The sequence below is a fragment of the Perna viridis genome, chromosome 1 (genome assembly GCF_037379345.1).
Source record: "Perna viridis isolate PV_CMFRI_1.1 ecotype Kerala chromosome 1, ASM3737934v1, whole genome shotgun sequence".
Taxonomy (NCBI): Eukaryota; Metazoa; Mollusca; class Bivalvia; order Mytilida; family Mytilidae; genus Perna; species Perna viridis.
Genome location: NC_142445.1, coordinates 36699915 through 36716091, shown reverse-complemented (window position 1 = coordinate 36716091; position 16177 = coordinate 36699915). Strand labels below are relative to the sequence as shown.

Sequence of the window (16177 nt, the reverse complement as noted above, 5' to 3'; positions counted from 1 at the left end):
GAGTGCAGACCTATGGGAACAAGACAAGACACCCCAAGAAAAAAATAAGAGAGACCGATCTAGAAATTTAATTTCACGTGAAGGCTCGATTCACCCGAATTTTACGTGAGCTTTACCACAAATTTTATTTGCTCAATTCAGGTGAATATCATGTGATATAATTTTGCCCGTGTAGTATTATACAGCCCTTGAACTAATAAACTATGGGAACAGTATCACAGTGTTTATATACATATTGAAGATGCGCACCCTGTATCATGGAGAAATTTGACACATTTTTTCTTTCTGTATTATTAGCTTGTTCTATCAACATGGAATGCATTGAATTCATTTGTTTGCAAGGAAAATAAAGTAACAAATCAAAGTACTTATGTACTGAATCAATTTATATCGATTAATAAAATTTTGAGATCAGTATTAATTCATAACAAATAAATCAGCATATATAGTTCGAATTAAAATTTGTTCATTGGCGTAAATAACCAGGAATTAAACTTTATATTTAAAAAATAACTTGAAGGGGGCCGAAGTGTTTGCATTTAAACCTTAAAAGGGTATGCCAGTGGAACTTTTTTACTGCTGAGGTGTAGGAGATAGTTGATGATGCTAACAGGCTTCCATCTAAGTTAATAACAAAAGCCAAAAATACTTGATACACTTCCTATAACAGTTGACTACAAAAAGGCTTATAGAGGATAATGTCTACAATTCTTTTACCACACTTTAATCAAAACAATATATAAGCACTCATGATCTTTTTTGATGACCACGATTTGTTTTCTCAGTCTGAATTCAAGAAAATGTTACAGTATCAGTATAGATATAGCTTAAAGGGTTTTATGGGTAATAATACTTCCTAGGTTTTTCTTTCCAGACATAAAAATGAACTACTAACAAAAGAACCATAACTCAATTTTACAGAGGCAATGCAGCTGTAACTTCAATTTTTTTTGTTAAAAGTTGCACAGAGGTGTCATATTGGCATATTTCCATTGAGTTCCCTAATTTTTCCTTATTCTTATTTTTTTCCTTTTAACTTACTGTTATCCAAAAATAGTTTTTTACTCTGATAATATTTTATTACCTAAAACATTATATATCATCTCTGAATAAACTGACATGAAAACAACACAAAAAAGAAAAAAAAAACAGTGGCTGATCCAAATGGAGGAGGTGGATGTTCAGGAGTTTGGGTTCCCATTTTGTTGGAAAATGTTGCTAATTTTGGGGTGAAAATTGAACAATAACAGCCTGGAACCTCCCTTTTTTCTAGACCCCCCCCCACTGGATCCATCATTGAAAAAAAAAAAAAAACTGACTAACTCTTAATTTTGAATCTTATTTTATTATTTCATCATTGCTTACATGACTAAGATGCTGCATTTAAAAAAACCTTGCTACGTATGTGATCATCAAACTAAGTGATTTCCCTTAGTAAGAACAATAAAACATGTTAAAAAAAGTGAATAACAGGGGAAAATGATATTAAAAATACATGTCAAATATAATGTTCATAGAAAACATTTGTGATGAAATTTATATTAATCCAATGGCTATAAACCTGCTCGAAATAATGTTACATCCAATTTTGCACTTATGTATCATGAAGAGAATGTATTTGGTGAATATTTCAAAATGATAACAACCCCACCAGGATAACAAACAATATGGCAGATGTAAAATTTCAAAATGTTGGGGCAAAAAATAGGGGAGAATTTTAGATTATAATTAGGAAAATATTTGTTTGTCCACTGAGTACTTATGTTCAGAGTTTATATTTCATAAAATTTATTTTGTCTTTTTAAACAGACTTCTAAAATAGGCCAAAATTAGAACCCTGTGAAAAAGACATGCTATAGGGTAGCACATATCATTGGTAATATCATGCCTAAATCAGCAGGGACAGATACAGGTTACAGAGGGGCATAAATAGAATTTAAGGCCTGGCCCATGTGCCACAAAAGAAAAAAAATACTCAAGTCTAAGAATATTCTTAACTTCCATGGTAAGTAACTCCAATCAACATCCTTCAAATCCATGACATCACAAACAAACAGTTTGGAACTGTCTCAGACTTAAGAACTTTTTTCAAGTTTGGTGGCCCCAAGGCCAGGTGAAAGAAGATAAAAGCATTTTTGAGAATACAATAAGTGAAAAATTAAGATTTCATGCCAAATAAAATTATACTAAAAATCCAAATTAAGTGGGATGCCTGGTGTGTCTTTCTTTAGATCCACACCTGAGCCATAAGTTCCAGATTCATTGGATGTATGGTTTATACCCACTTGTCCTACATTTGTAAAAAACATACATCCCACTTGTCCTGCAAAATTATTTTGACTAATTAGATAATTATGTTTTTATAAAGTGTTGGTAGTGTTATAGTCTTTTCCATTAATTGGCAATAAATCTGTATCTAAAGTAGAACAAAAAAGGCAAAATGATATTCAATAATTTAAAAAAAAATGTATTAACTAATGTACAAAAAATAATATGTAATAATTTATTTTTGTTATTTAAAAAACTTACAATATATATCAAAATAAAAAAAATTATTACATAAATAAATGTTATAAGATATTATATATATATGATCAAAAGTTCTAAAAAATATAAATAAATAAAAAGAAAATGTTGCTAACTTATTTACTTAATCATCATAACTTATTGAATCTTATAATCATAATTAAGCACATCTCCAAGTAAGTTGTCATTATAATGAGCTTGGTATATCACTTTAGCTTAATTCTCTTAAGTTTGGTAATAGTTGAAAATTATTTTAATATTCTTAATGAGCTTGGCCTTTCTCATTCATATTAGTAAGTAATGTTCACATGATTATCTTATTAGCATGGCTTGGAATACTGTTCAGTATATGTATATAAGCATAGAGAAAATTGGAAAATTCATCAGTCAAAATGGCAAATGCTCAGTTAAACGTTGAATTCGTAGAGAACACCAAGGGTGGACAAAGTCTTGTCTACAACAACTACCGTTTCCAGGTAAAATCACGCCGTGAAGAGAGAGTCTACAGGCGATGTGCTGTTAGAACTTGTCCAGCAACTATAAACACTCTTAAAAAAATTCCCATTGGCTTCAATCTTCAGCATAATCATGCATCTGACCCATATAAGCTGCAGACAACGTTCCCGTCTCTTACCCAAGTTGCCATCAACCACTAATGAACTTGATTTGCAAGACCAATGGGTTCAGACTTCAACTGGTGAACAATTCCTACTTGCTGATGACAACAATGGACCTAGGATTCTCGTATTGCAGGAACTTGCAGCATCTTACAAACAACACTATCTTGTATGGAGATGGAACTTTCTACACATGTCCTACATTATTTACACAACTCTATACAATCCATGGGACAGTAAACTGCCAGATGTATCCACTCGTCTATGGTCTACTTCCTGGGAAAAGTGAGCAGATTTACACCAGATTCTTCAACATTGTGAAAACCAAATGTACAGAGATTGGACTTCAGCTTCAACCAACATCTCTAGTGGTGGATTTTGAAACTGCAACTAATAATGCTGCTAAGACTGTATTTCCTGGTGCTACACAGAGAGGTTGTTTCTTCCACTTTATACAATGTACTGGAGAAAGACTCAACACACAGGCCTACAGATTGCATACAGAGACATTGACGCTATCACAACACTAGTACACAGAGCAGCTGTATTACCACTACCGCAAGAAAGTGTAGAAGATGTATGGTTCAATGCCTTGAACGAGCTAGACAATGCCGATATGAACATGGACACAGTTCCGTTTACCGACTATGTAACCACACAATGGGTAGAGTCAGACCGCCACATTTGGAACCACTTCAGTCATGATGGACCAAGAACAACAAATCACTTGGAAGGATGGCTCTCCAAGATAAAGAAACAGATACAAACTGCTCATCCAAACATTACTCATTCATCAAACACATCAAACAGATTCAAGCTGTCAATGAAGTAAACATCATTCAGATTGCCGCCGGAGGACTACCAGCACGAAAACGCAGAAAGTACCGCAATATAGACACCACACTGCAACAACTCAAACAAAGACTTCATAACAATGAGATGACAGTAGTGCAGTATGCTGATGCCGCCTCTCATCTTATACATCTTGGTTAGGTGATAATGAACATTTTGTGTGACAATGAACATTTTATGAAAACAATGTGATGTATTAGTGCTTATAAATGATATTTGTAGTGCAAATGTAAACATTTGTTATTTTCATTCTTATATTTATGTACTAAATAAAATATTGAGATATATTTTGTGTAATTTTTTGCAACCTACATGTTTACAAAGAAAAAAAATAGCATTATAATGGTAACTCCATACAAAACATAAACCAAAATGCAAAATATATAAATGAAAGTTTTTGACTTTTATTTATATATTTTACAGACTTTACCTTTTGAATGTGGTTACCTTTTCACACAATTTAAAACAGACTATAGATAGCTCCCTTTGATCTTTTGTTGTGATAAACAAGCAATTAACAGGTAATTAATAACTACATACCTCCCACAAATTTTCACCTATATTTTACCTGTAAGTAACAAATGCAGGACAAGTGGTATGACACCGGATGTACAGTATCATCATTACTTAAGGAGCTGCCTAATTCTTACATGGGTTTGTATTGAAAAACAAAATATAACTAATTCTAGCTTTGATACATGGATTATTGTTCAAACATATGATTGAAATTCATAAAAATAAACTTTGTGACAAAAAAATATAATCATAGTCATTCATATTCAATATCAAAATGGCAGGTGAAACAAACTATCTACTGTGCTGACATGCAAACAAGTGTTAATAACAAACAACAATATTGTGGCCATTAATAGATTTGATTGGCATGTAAAAATACAAAAATATTGGCATAAACTTTACAAAATGATTTTTAAAATATCTTTTTACCAAGCTTTGCAGTTATAACAACTTTAAGGAAATCTTTTGTCTTACTTGTATTTTAAGGTAAATCATGCATAATATTTTTGAGCATTGATTTCCCCAGTTTTTTCTTAAAAAAATGACATTGAATGAATATACTTAACAAATTTAATGTAAAAAACATAGGTCAGCAAACCTGATTTTGAAATAACTGAGCCTTCATAACGGCAATTTTTTTTTTTACAGCATTTTATATGCATTCTGTAGAACATTTTCACTATTTGTGAACCTTTAAAAAACTGGCAAATAAAATTCTTTCATATTTCAAAAAAAAATTAGGGATCACCAAATTCTTCTAAAGTTGTATTAAATTTTTCCTCCCAATTATCTCCCCTGAAATGAGGCTGTTTTAAATTAATGTTTGTAATTTTACTATACAAATGTATTTGTCAAAAATTCTTTTAAAATTACTCAAGCATATTATCTTTTGCCTTATTTTAAATGCTATTAGTTATTGAAAACACATACATCTTGCAAGATATGACACATCTTAACATGTAAAGTAATAGAAATGACAGAATTGTCAAATTTCCGTCTGTGTGAGGCCCAAAAGGGTAGTCAATGACATTAAAACCCCCTCAGTCAGAAGTGTTAAGTTTTTGTTACACCCCAAATGGTAGTAATTTCTCTTTTAAAGGCTTGTGCTGCAGCACACCAGGTACTGCAAACATCAATTTCAAGGGTTCTGTCAAGTAAGCATATTCACAGGTATCAATTTTTGCTGATTCACAAAATGATTAGCATTATAAAGTGTTACAAATTAATTTGCGTGTACTTCTTTCACGGCATTCTGTCCACTGCGAAAATAACAAAAATGAGTACACTGCAAAAATTAATATGTTTACAGCACCCAGAAAAACATTTGTAAAAAAAGATAGAAAGAATAAAAAGAATAAAAAATTGACTTCCCCGTTTCACAATTAATATAACAAAGAGTACATTTTCTTGACACATGAATTGCACTAATCAGAGTTGTAACAAGGTGAACACAAATCAACAAATGCAATAAAGGAATAAAATACTTTCAAAATTTTTACAGAATATACAAATCAACTTTATTAAAAAACTAATGGTAGTAATAAAAAAAAAAAAACCAAACATACAAATACTTTGCTATTATTTCAAATACAAAAATACAATTATAATTATGTCAAAGTTTTCAGAGAGATTTTCCACTGCCATATATACATAAAAACCTATACATATACAAAACACATCCTTTAACTACTCAGGCTATTTCTAAATTCAAAGGAGGGATATATTGCGGTACATACAGAAAGGGGATAGTGGGTTTTTCAACTTTCATTTTTGTACAGAAAATTTTCAATTTTATGTATTTGTTCTTTTTTTTTTCTTTACAGAAATAAATTATTATTAACAAGCACATATTCTTTAAAAAGAAATGCCTGGAAAATGCCATTTCACAGGTACATGTTGACATTCAATTTTTAAAGAGCACCAATCTTACACAATTTGTGCTTTATCATGAAAATCCAAAACATGATTATTGATACAAGCCCATATGTAGGATCTAGATAACCATTATAATCATAGTTAATAGTTTAAAAAAAAACTTACTAGTAGCACTTGATGAAAAGTGATCTCTGATTTTTTAGCATTGAGGGTAATAAGAAAATGACCAAACTGGTAAACACTAGGCAAAAGTCAAAAGGAAAAGTCTATTTCGCTAATGGCAATATCAAGGTATGTTAAAATAACTGCCAACACTTCATTAACAACAAGCAGCTATGAATGAATAAATGTAAACTGTCCACAGTCAAAGTTATCACAGGTAGTATTTAAAGCAGAAAAATATAAATAACACTTTTTTTTGAGTCCTTAATTGTAAAAAAAAAGAATTCACTGCAAGAATCAGGCAGTGAATGAATCATGTAGGAGAAAAGCACACAAGTTATTCATTAAATCTTATTTGAAATTTCATATAAAATGCAGAAATGACATTCATCCTTTTTAAGTGTTAGTAATTCCAGGTATTAATTATAGGAAAGACATTGCAATTTCACCTTCAAAGGGAGATAACTCACATTTCTATCATCCTATCGCGATTCTGCATCCTCTGACATTTCTAAGACAAACAAACTGTTAATTTTCAATACACCACAAACCACATGCCAACAAAGCTGAATCTGTGTGTGTTTTTTTTTTTCTGAGCATGATTCAATATTTTTTAATTTTGCCTGATTTATACAGATTCCAGCACATAATAAGATCTGCACTGATTATAGAAACAACAGTATATAACTTCGTTATTTATGACTAGATTTTATCACATCACAGTTAATACTCACACCATTTGTTATTTACACAGCCAAAAGTGCAGCATATCATAATTGTATTCTTCGCATATGTAAATATTGTATTACTAACATATATAATTATTAATGTTCGAAGGCAAAATTGGATAATTTATATTATTCAGCAAAAGGAGACACCTACTGGTTATTCAAAAGAGAAATAAAATGAAGAATTAAAAATAATTACATTTGGGCTTTTATTTCTATAAAATCAAGGGGACATAATTCAAGAAATTTCCTATTTTTTTTGCATAGAACTTACATCATTTGTTATACACAGTATATACAAATATTGTTAAAATGGCACTTAAAACAAAAACAAGCCTGATTGCAATGATATCTTCAAATAAATCATATTATTACTTATAAAAATAATCATACAAATCCAATTACAGTGAGTAAGATAGTTAATGTCATGGAAAAAGGGTGGTCTTCCCTTGATTAAATAACTTGATGAATATCTATCGGTAGTCAACTGGACAATTATCAAGCAGATTTAAACTTTCCACCTGACACAGATTTCAATACTTATGGAATAATAAAAAAAATTAAATTATCAATTATCCAGTTAATTACATAAGGAAATTCATCAGGTAAGTGTCATTAAATCAAGGGGAACATCTCCAATCCCTGAAGTTAACTTTATGATTAACTGTAATTTCAGAATAAAAACATGCATCAGATGTCTACTACAAATATTTTGCTCCATAATATAAAATGAGATCCATTAACTATTGATTAAGTTATTGCATGGACATCAGGGAACACTTGTTTCAAGTCCCTTTTAGCCCCTAATTCCTAATTGGTATTAGTCACAGCCCTCAAAATTGGTCAAAACACTCCTTTGATGGAATAGCACCTTGTGGTACAATTTTTAAAAAGATCCAATAACTAATGTTTAAGTTACTGTCTAGAAATTAGAAAAATGCTTATTGATTACCCCTTGTTTGCCCCTCATCCCAAAAAGGTTAAAGTCTTAACCCCAAAAATCAATTCCAGCCTGACTTTTGTGATATAGAAAAATATTGTGGAGAATATCAGACTTCCATATGTTTTTACTAGAGTTATATAGTTAAATTCTATAAAATACTTGTTTTTGGCAATTCATGTATAAAGAGGATGACAGCATAATACCATTATAGGACAACAATTTTTTTGATCCTATAAAAAGCAATTGATAAAAACTAGAAGCCCTGTTTGTCACAGAAGCCCCTGCGTCATTTGTTTCCAGTAGTAGTGATTTTTTTAAAAGTAAATCAAATGTATCTGTAAGACACTAATGATGCCCCCGGTCACTAAATTTGCCAAATAAAGAATATGTTTATTTTTGTATGAACACATAGTTTGCAGATTCAGAAAGGTTACGTACTGTTGGTTGATGCAGTATATATATGGTATGTTAGGCTAAACAGTGCAAAAATACTTGCGATGAGAAAAATAGGACCAATGGATGGACTGACAGGCAAATGAAAAATGTTAATACCTAAAATAACAAATTCTGAACTTTGTTGTTTGGGGTAAATTTCTGACAAAAATTAAAAAGTCCAACTATCAACCAGTTGCGTAATATTCCACAAATATCAAGATCCTATGACCTTGAAAATCAACATAATGTGTAGAAACATCCTGCAAAAAATAGTTAGATTTAGTCATTTTCATCAGAAACAGGGCTATATGGCTTGTCCTGCTATCTCCTCATACAGTTTTTGAACTACATCTAAAATATCACCAATTCCCATAATATTTCATGAAAATCAAAATCCTTTGACCCTGCACACCTTCATCATGCGTAGAAATATCCTGTAAAATATTTTTAGCTGTAGTTCAAAAACTGTATGAGGAGATAGCCAGACAAGCCATGTTCATATGTAATCTGTCTGGATGGACGGACAAGGGTAAATTAATATGTCCCCCCCCCCCCATGTTCATGTTATGAACAAATTCAATAACTTTACTAAGCAGAAGACATTTTATGATTGGTCATCTGCTGAGGTATCAGATGTTGATCTTTGGTTGTAATATTGTTGGTAATTTTATCTTGAGTATCTTCTGTCTTTTGAGAATTATATTTTTTATATTGATTTAGTTTTGTCAGCTCTTCACTACTTTCATCTGTGCTCGGAGATAATGAGTTGATGCAGCTTTGATTTCCATTCTTTCTAATATCTCCATCTTCTGTATTTTGACATGAAGACTGCCTGTCACCACTTTGTGAAGAACTTTCCCCTTTTTTGACATAGCTCTCCACTGGATCCTCATCTAAAATAAGAATTTTATTCAGAAATACAATTTACAATATATCTATACACAAAAATAAACTAAGTTATGAAATTGTTGGTTTAAATAAAATGAATTTTCAACATATTTTAGTGTTTTACCCTCCTCTTCCCAAAGAAATAATTACCACAATTTTTTAGATTGAACATTAGTTTATATGTATCTTGTAAATAGTGCTATTAAGTATGTTTAAACAATATCCATCTTTCAGAGTAAATATCTGGAATTCTTTTCACAAAAAATCATAAGTGCTAACAAGGATATAAATACCAAAATAAATTCATTTGTCTGTCACTAAATTAAACCTATATTTTCATGTTGGCCATATTTGTTTCTAGAGTAAAATCCAATTGTATTACTCCAAAAAATCACCAAATAAATAGTAGCCAAGAAAAATGTTGAAAGGTGTGCAATAGCATCATATAATAAAGAATTTGTGAAAGTAAAATCCAATTGTATTACTCCAAAAAATCACCAAAAGTTATTTAGGTTATCTCCCTTTTGCAAGTCTTTCTTCCTTTATGAACATGGACAGTATAATATCCAACCTTCATGAAAAATCTCTTCAGAATGCATTGAACAATTAAGACAGAACTTACAAGATACACTAACTACAGACAGACAGATACAGAACCTTAGTACAATGTATCAGTAACTTGTGATTCATAGTAGCTGAGAAAAAAGCGACATAAATTTTGTACATTACCACTGTAAAATTCACTTAATTGAAATTGAGCATTCCCTTTATGATTTGAAGAGAAATACACATGTTTCAGTTGTGTTTGTCCTTATTAATTGAGATACTACTATATACATTTCACTGATCAACTTACTCTGAGATTCTTCATCAGATTGACAATCTTTGACAGCGTCAAAATCATATCCATCATCGTCATCTTCCATTTTATCCATCAGAATTGTGTGACTGTTAATGGATTGACAAGAGTTCATTTCAAAGTCATTGGGTAAACTTTTCATAGAAATGTTAAGAGACAGCCTACTATTTTCAGGTTCTAACTTCCCATCAGCTTCTAACTTTTCATCAGACTGTTCCCGAGTAAAAGGTGTTTCTGACGCTTCACTCATGGCCGTATTTTCATAGCAATGTAATGATGCAGTATCTGAAACAGGAGAGTATCTAGCATCTCCATTTGGGAATCCAATTTCCTCTGATTTAGCAGTACCATGGCCACTATCCTTACCATTTATAGAAGTTGTTTCTTCCTAAAAGTAAGTATACCAAACTGATATTTTACAAATAATTTTATATTGGAAGTAACGTCTCTTCTGATTTTTGACTTTTTTCATTTATCATTAATAAACAAAATTTTACCAAGAGACTGTGATATAAAATAACCTTTTTTGTTGACTTACTGGTTAAGTTTTAAATAAAAAAAAATATGGAATGATTGCAACATTTTTTTGGGTCTATTTGAAATAACCTTAATGTATACAGTGCACTCTTGACAATAACACCCTACTTCAATTATTTAGTGTGCACAAAGGAGTTGTGGCCACAACGTACCTGTGACAAAAGTAACTAGAAGCCCCTCACCTGGTTCAAGTTTGTCTTTCAAAAGCAATAAATTTAACAAGCAGTTGTCCAACAATTTTGACTCAACAAGACTTTAGTAGGACTATCTTAAGGATCATTTTAGCATTTCAGGTGAGCTAAAAATGAGTAATATAAGGAACTACATTTGAACAGTAATCAAAAGAATCTTTTGATTATTGATTTCAAAATCTAGTGTAATTTAACAGGCTATGAAGTTTCATGACAATCCAGCAAGCCGTTGGGGAGGAGTTGTGGACAATGCATCAGACCAAATATTGCTGAAAACACCTGTCCAACATCCATCATTTCTCAATTTTTGCCTAATCTAAATTCCTGACAATATGCACATCTCTATGTGGTTATAGTACATCTCAAAAAGTTACATAACAATGCTGCAAGCTGTTTAGAAAATAGCTGCATACACAATGAAGGACAGACGAACAGACAGATTGAAACCTATGTACCCCCAAAGTTTGTTTGTCTGGGGTATAATGAGCAATCCGGACCCCACTACAAACTGGAAGTGTAGACCAGGTGCCCAGATAGGATATGAGTTCTCGGCTTTTCTAGAAACATCGGTCGAATTGCTTATAAAATGTGATATCTTATGAAAACAAAAGGAAACTATGACATAGTGAACAAATCAGTTCTTATGGTGCAGGTGGATACAGATACAAATACTTTAAATACATATAAGTGGCTCCCTGAGGTGGCAACAGGTCAGAATTGATATAACACCATTTCTAGTGGAAACTTACAGAGATTAACTTGGAAAAATTAATATCAATTTCTGGCATCTGTATTTCTGGAGGTTCAAAAACTTTTTTGAATTTTTTACAGCATTTTTTTCTGCAAAAGAACATTAGAATGTATTAATCCACTATAAGTCCATTAAAAAATCACAAATAAATGTTGATCCATAGCCAGGAATTTGTTTTTACTGTTAGTAGACGTATTTTGTACTTTTTGTTTCCTCAGTGCTGATTTTGTTCAATTTTAACTTGTTTACCTACTCTGAAGCTGAAGGCTATCCATCTTCTAATTTTTAGCATCAGAATTTAACTACAGGGTCCTTACGTATTCCAGAAATTACTGTCTCCTATCCTTTCTTAATTGTATTCCATTACCTGTAATTTTTGAACCCAAAAAGAATGGTACTTCTCTATTCTGCTGAAGAATTTTACACTTTACACAATTTATACAGGTTCTTAAGATTTTTCAGATCAGTTCACAAAAGTTTATACACATAAATCAACTAAAACTTCATACATGAAATGAGCAACCCCTTTTGCTATAACCCCATACTTGTCAACCTTAGGATCTCTACCATGTACATTTCTATATTCTAAAAAGATTTGCTTACCTTACCACATAAACAGTAAAAGCTATCACTAATATAATGAATATAATGGAACATATCACAATGGCTACTACTGCACCTGGTTTTAGATCTGAAATGAAATTCTCATCATCATAGTTTAGGCTAAATGAAATTATTGGTTAAATTGTATGTCTATCACATTCTTTTGATTTCCACTGATTACTCTTTCAGTTGGGCTTCAGAAAAAATTGAGAGATAATAGATTGTATGAATAGCAGTGATTTATCAAATGTTTCCCATGTAATAAATTTCAATCAATGACAGGTGAAAGACATTTGGTAATTTCACTATCAGAATTTCTTCCCCAAAACTGTCATAACACATTTCTCTGGTGATGTTAACTTATTTGACATCACTAATGATTTCTAATATAGATCTTTCATTCACAAAATATAAACTAGACATTGCCCCTAATGGGACTAATATCCTCCACAGCCTGCTGAACCCTGTACATTTAGAGACCAATGTGGATATATAATTCGAACTGGATGTAATTTTTATGGTGGATAGACTATGCACTTTTTGACACATTTGCTGCCATTTCTAAAACACCCAACTCCAAGCAGCAATCAGCACTATTTTTTGTTGACAATATGCACATCTACATGTGGAAATCTAACACTCCATTGAGTTTCAAAACAATCCTGCAAGTCCTTAAGGAGTTCTGGATAATACATCAGACCAAGTTTTGATGAACATGCCTAAGTTCCACAGCTGTCATTTTTACAATTTTTGTGCCTGTTAAATTATTGTATTGCCAGGGTACTAACATTTTGCTCTAGGTATCTTGATTGTAGACACTTCCTCTGAATATCCCATAATTCCCCAGGACTTAATGGTAACCATGACTTCCAAGTCACAAGGTACATCCATAATTTCTTGTTCAATTTCAGACCCATTAACAAGGTAAGTTTTGATAACTCTTTTCTGGCTGGTAGATGTTTCTAAGTAATACCCATACATTGGTCCATTGTGGTGCTCATCAGGTAGTTTCTGTAAAATAAATACACAACATATAGGAGGTGGAAATAAGCAAAATCTGAAGTAGTATATAGTATTATAAAGAATTATTATGGAAAAGTTCCAATTCACAAAAGTGGAAACCCACAAAAACATCCCATTTATACATTACATGTTGGAAAAACTACTGGGAGACAATTGCGTTCTCAAATATCATAAGGCACTAAGATTGTTTCCCATTAACTGATACAACTTTCTCTAATTCTACTTCCCGTTCATCTGGTTTGTTGTCAGAGACAAACCACTTGGTACGTACCAATAATGGACCACAAATATATGGTTCTAGTGGAATGGATCGTAAAATGGAAACACCCCATGTGTCCATTAGTGATACAGTTGTAGGCATTTGTTGAGAAGTGATACATGTAGTTGCACCCACACTTTATATCATGAAATGAGAAAATCTAAAATCTAACATCAACAAAAATACAAAACCCTTACAATAACAGTGACTAAAACCAAACCAAATACTTTTAATGAGAAGTTATCTGAAAAAAAAGTGAAATTTCACTAATTTAGTGCATTTTGGGGGTGAAAAAAAACTAGACATTGCCCCTAAAGGAATTTACACCTGTGGCACCCTGTTGAACCCTGTACATTTAGGGACCAATGTGGACATACAATTCATACAGGACACAATATTTATCCTGGATAGACTAAGCACTTTTAACACACTATTTTTTATGTTGAAAACAAAATGACAGAATATGACAATAGCCACATCTCCATCTGGTTATGTTACATCCAACAAAGTTTCATAACAATCCTCCAAGCTGTTGAGGAGGAATCGCAGACAACATATCAGACCAAGTTCAGCTGAAAAATGCTTAAGTTCCAATGGTCATCATTTCTGTTCAAGCATAAATTCCAGACAATATGCATGTCCTAAAATTGTAATTTGACACCCCATTTAGTTTCATAATAAACATGCAAGTGATTGTGGAGGAGTTGCATACAATGCATGAGACCAAGTTTTGTTGAAAAATGCTTTAGTCCAACACCCATCATTTCTACAATTTTGTCCTAACATAAAATAATGACTGTATGCACATCTCTATCTGGTTATGTACATCCTACAAAGTTTCATAACAATACTGCAAGCTGCTTAAAAAATAGATTGGACTGACAGACAGGATGAAACCTATATACCCTCCCCCCCCCGAAAATTTGCAGGGGTATAAAATTAGCCTGGAGTCACCCCTACCCTTTCATCAGAAGCTATGAATCTGCAACTGGTAAAATACAATATATTTTATTCCATAGGTTGGATTAAATGGCAAAAAATCTGTTGAATATTCTGACAAAATAAAGGCTTTATTTCCATAAAAATAAAAAAGTATATTGCAATATGTGTTTTGAGAAGCTTCACTTCTAGGAACACATAGGGACACCAAAAGAGACTCACAAATGAACTAAATAAAATTGATAGGACCCAAAAAAAAGCAAAATTTAAAGTAATTGATAGAAAAAGATGGAAATAAACTGAAAATAAGAAATGTTGATATATTCAAGGAATGTTTTTTTTACCCATAATACAAGATAACCTGGTTTGCAGCAGTTTACACTAATAAACTGTGAAGTGTAAACTGGCCCAAACCAGGTCATTGTATTTCACCTGTTCAAAAATTAGAAACATTCCTTATAATTTAATTTCCAATGAAGTAAATTCAAAATACATGGTTCAATACTAAAAACTTGACTTTGTTTTGGATTTATTTGAATCATGGAGTGCAGACAAACCAATGTTAATGAGGTCACAGTACCAAAGCAGGTTTACATTGCTCAAAGAGGAACGACCAACCAGGAATCTTGTTACAAATCAAGTTACAATGCTCAAAGTGGAAAGACCAATCAGGAAGCTTGTTACAAATCAAATTAAATTATACCTTATTACAATATGTAATGGCTCTCCAAATTTATTTTCTTACTTCACTGAAACACAAGAATAATCGGAGAGGCATAATGATGAGAAATCCAAACTAAAGCATCTTTTACGTCTATAAAGGTAATATAATGAGTATATGGATACAAACTGGATAATCTATCCTTGCATTGACCTGACATTAATTAACAAAATTAAGGTGGGTATAGGAATCACCATATCTGTCAGTCCACATTTCCTGTAAGTGTAAATGAAATTTTATAGGAGGCTCTGGCATGTCAATGTGCAATGAAAGACTATAATAACTGTTGAAGGACTGCAAAGGGAAATAATTCAACTTAAGGGTTTTATATGTTAAAACTTTGTAAGTGCAACTCCTCCTAGACCATGAAAGGGATTTTGATAAAATTTTATAGGAAGCTTTAGCACCATATAAAGATGTGCATAAAAGAACATACTGAAGGGTTTCATATGTTAAAACCTTATAAGCACAAATCTTCATAGATGGCTTGATTTTGATGAAATTTTATAGGACGGTTTGAATCATATGTAGATGTGCAGTAAGGAATATAATAACTGTTGGCAACTCAAAAGGGAGATAATTGAACTTAAGGGTTTTAAATAGAACTCCATTTAAAGCAGGGGGTATTCTCTTTGTAAGCTCGCTACCAGTATTTCTAGCTATTCTTACACATCTACTGGAACATACCATGCCTAAACTTCCTATAAAATTTCATCAAAAAAATGTTCAGCAGTTTTGAGATATGCATAAAA

The 16177-nt window shown here is 31.9% G+C and overlaps 1 protein-coding gene across 1 annotated transcript in view; it reads right to left on the bottom strand.

Annotated features, from left to right (window-relative positions):
- Positions 1-1325: 1325 nt before the first annotated feature.
- LOC148628583 (uncharacterized) overlaps positions 1326-16177 on the bottom strand; it is a 49438-nt gene continuing 34586 nt past the window's right edge. Inside the window, exons 9-13 of the mRNA XM_088590513.1 lie at positions 13272-13494; positions 12484-12571; positions 11879-11969; positions 10399-10789; positions 1326-9547 (exon numbers count right to left, since the gene is read on the bottom strand). Of these exons, the coding sequence (XP_088446639.1) occupies positions 9243-9547; positions 10399-10789; positions 11879-11969; positions 12484-12571; positions 13272-13494 (1098 nt within the window). The 3' untranslated portion in view covers positions 1326-9242. The remainder of the gene's footprint in view (positions 9548-10398; positions 10790-11878; positions 11970-12483; positions 12572-13271; positions 13495-16177) is intronic.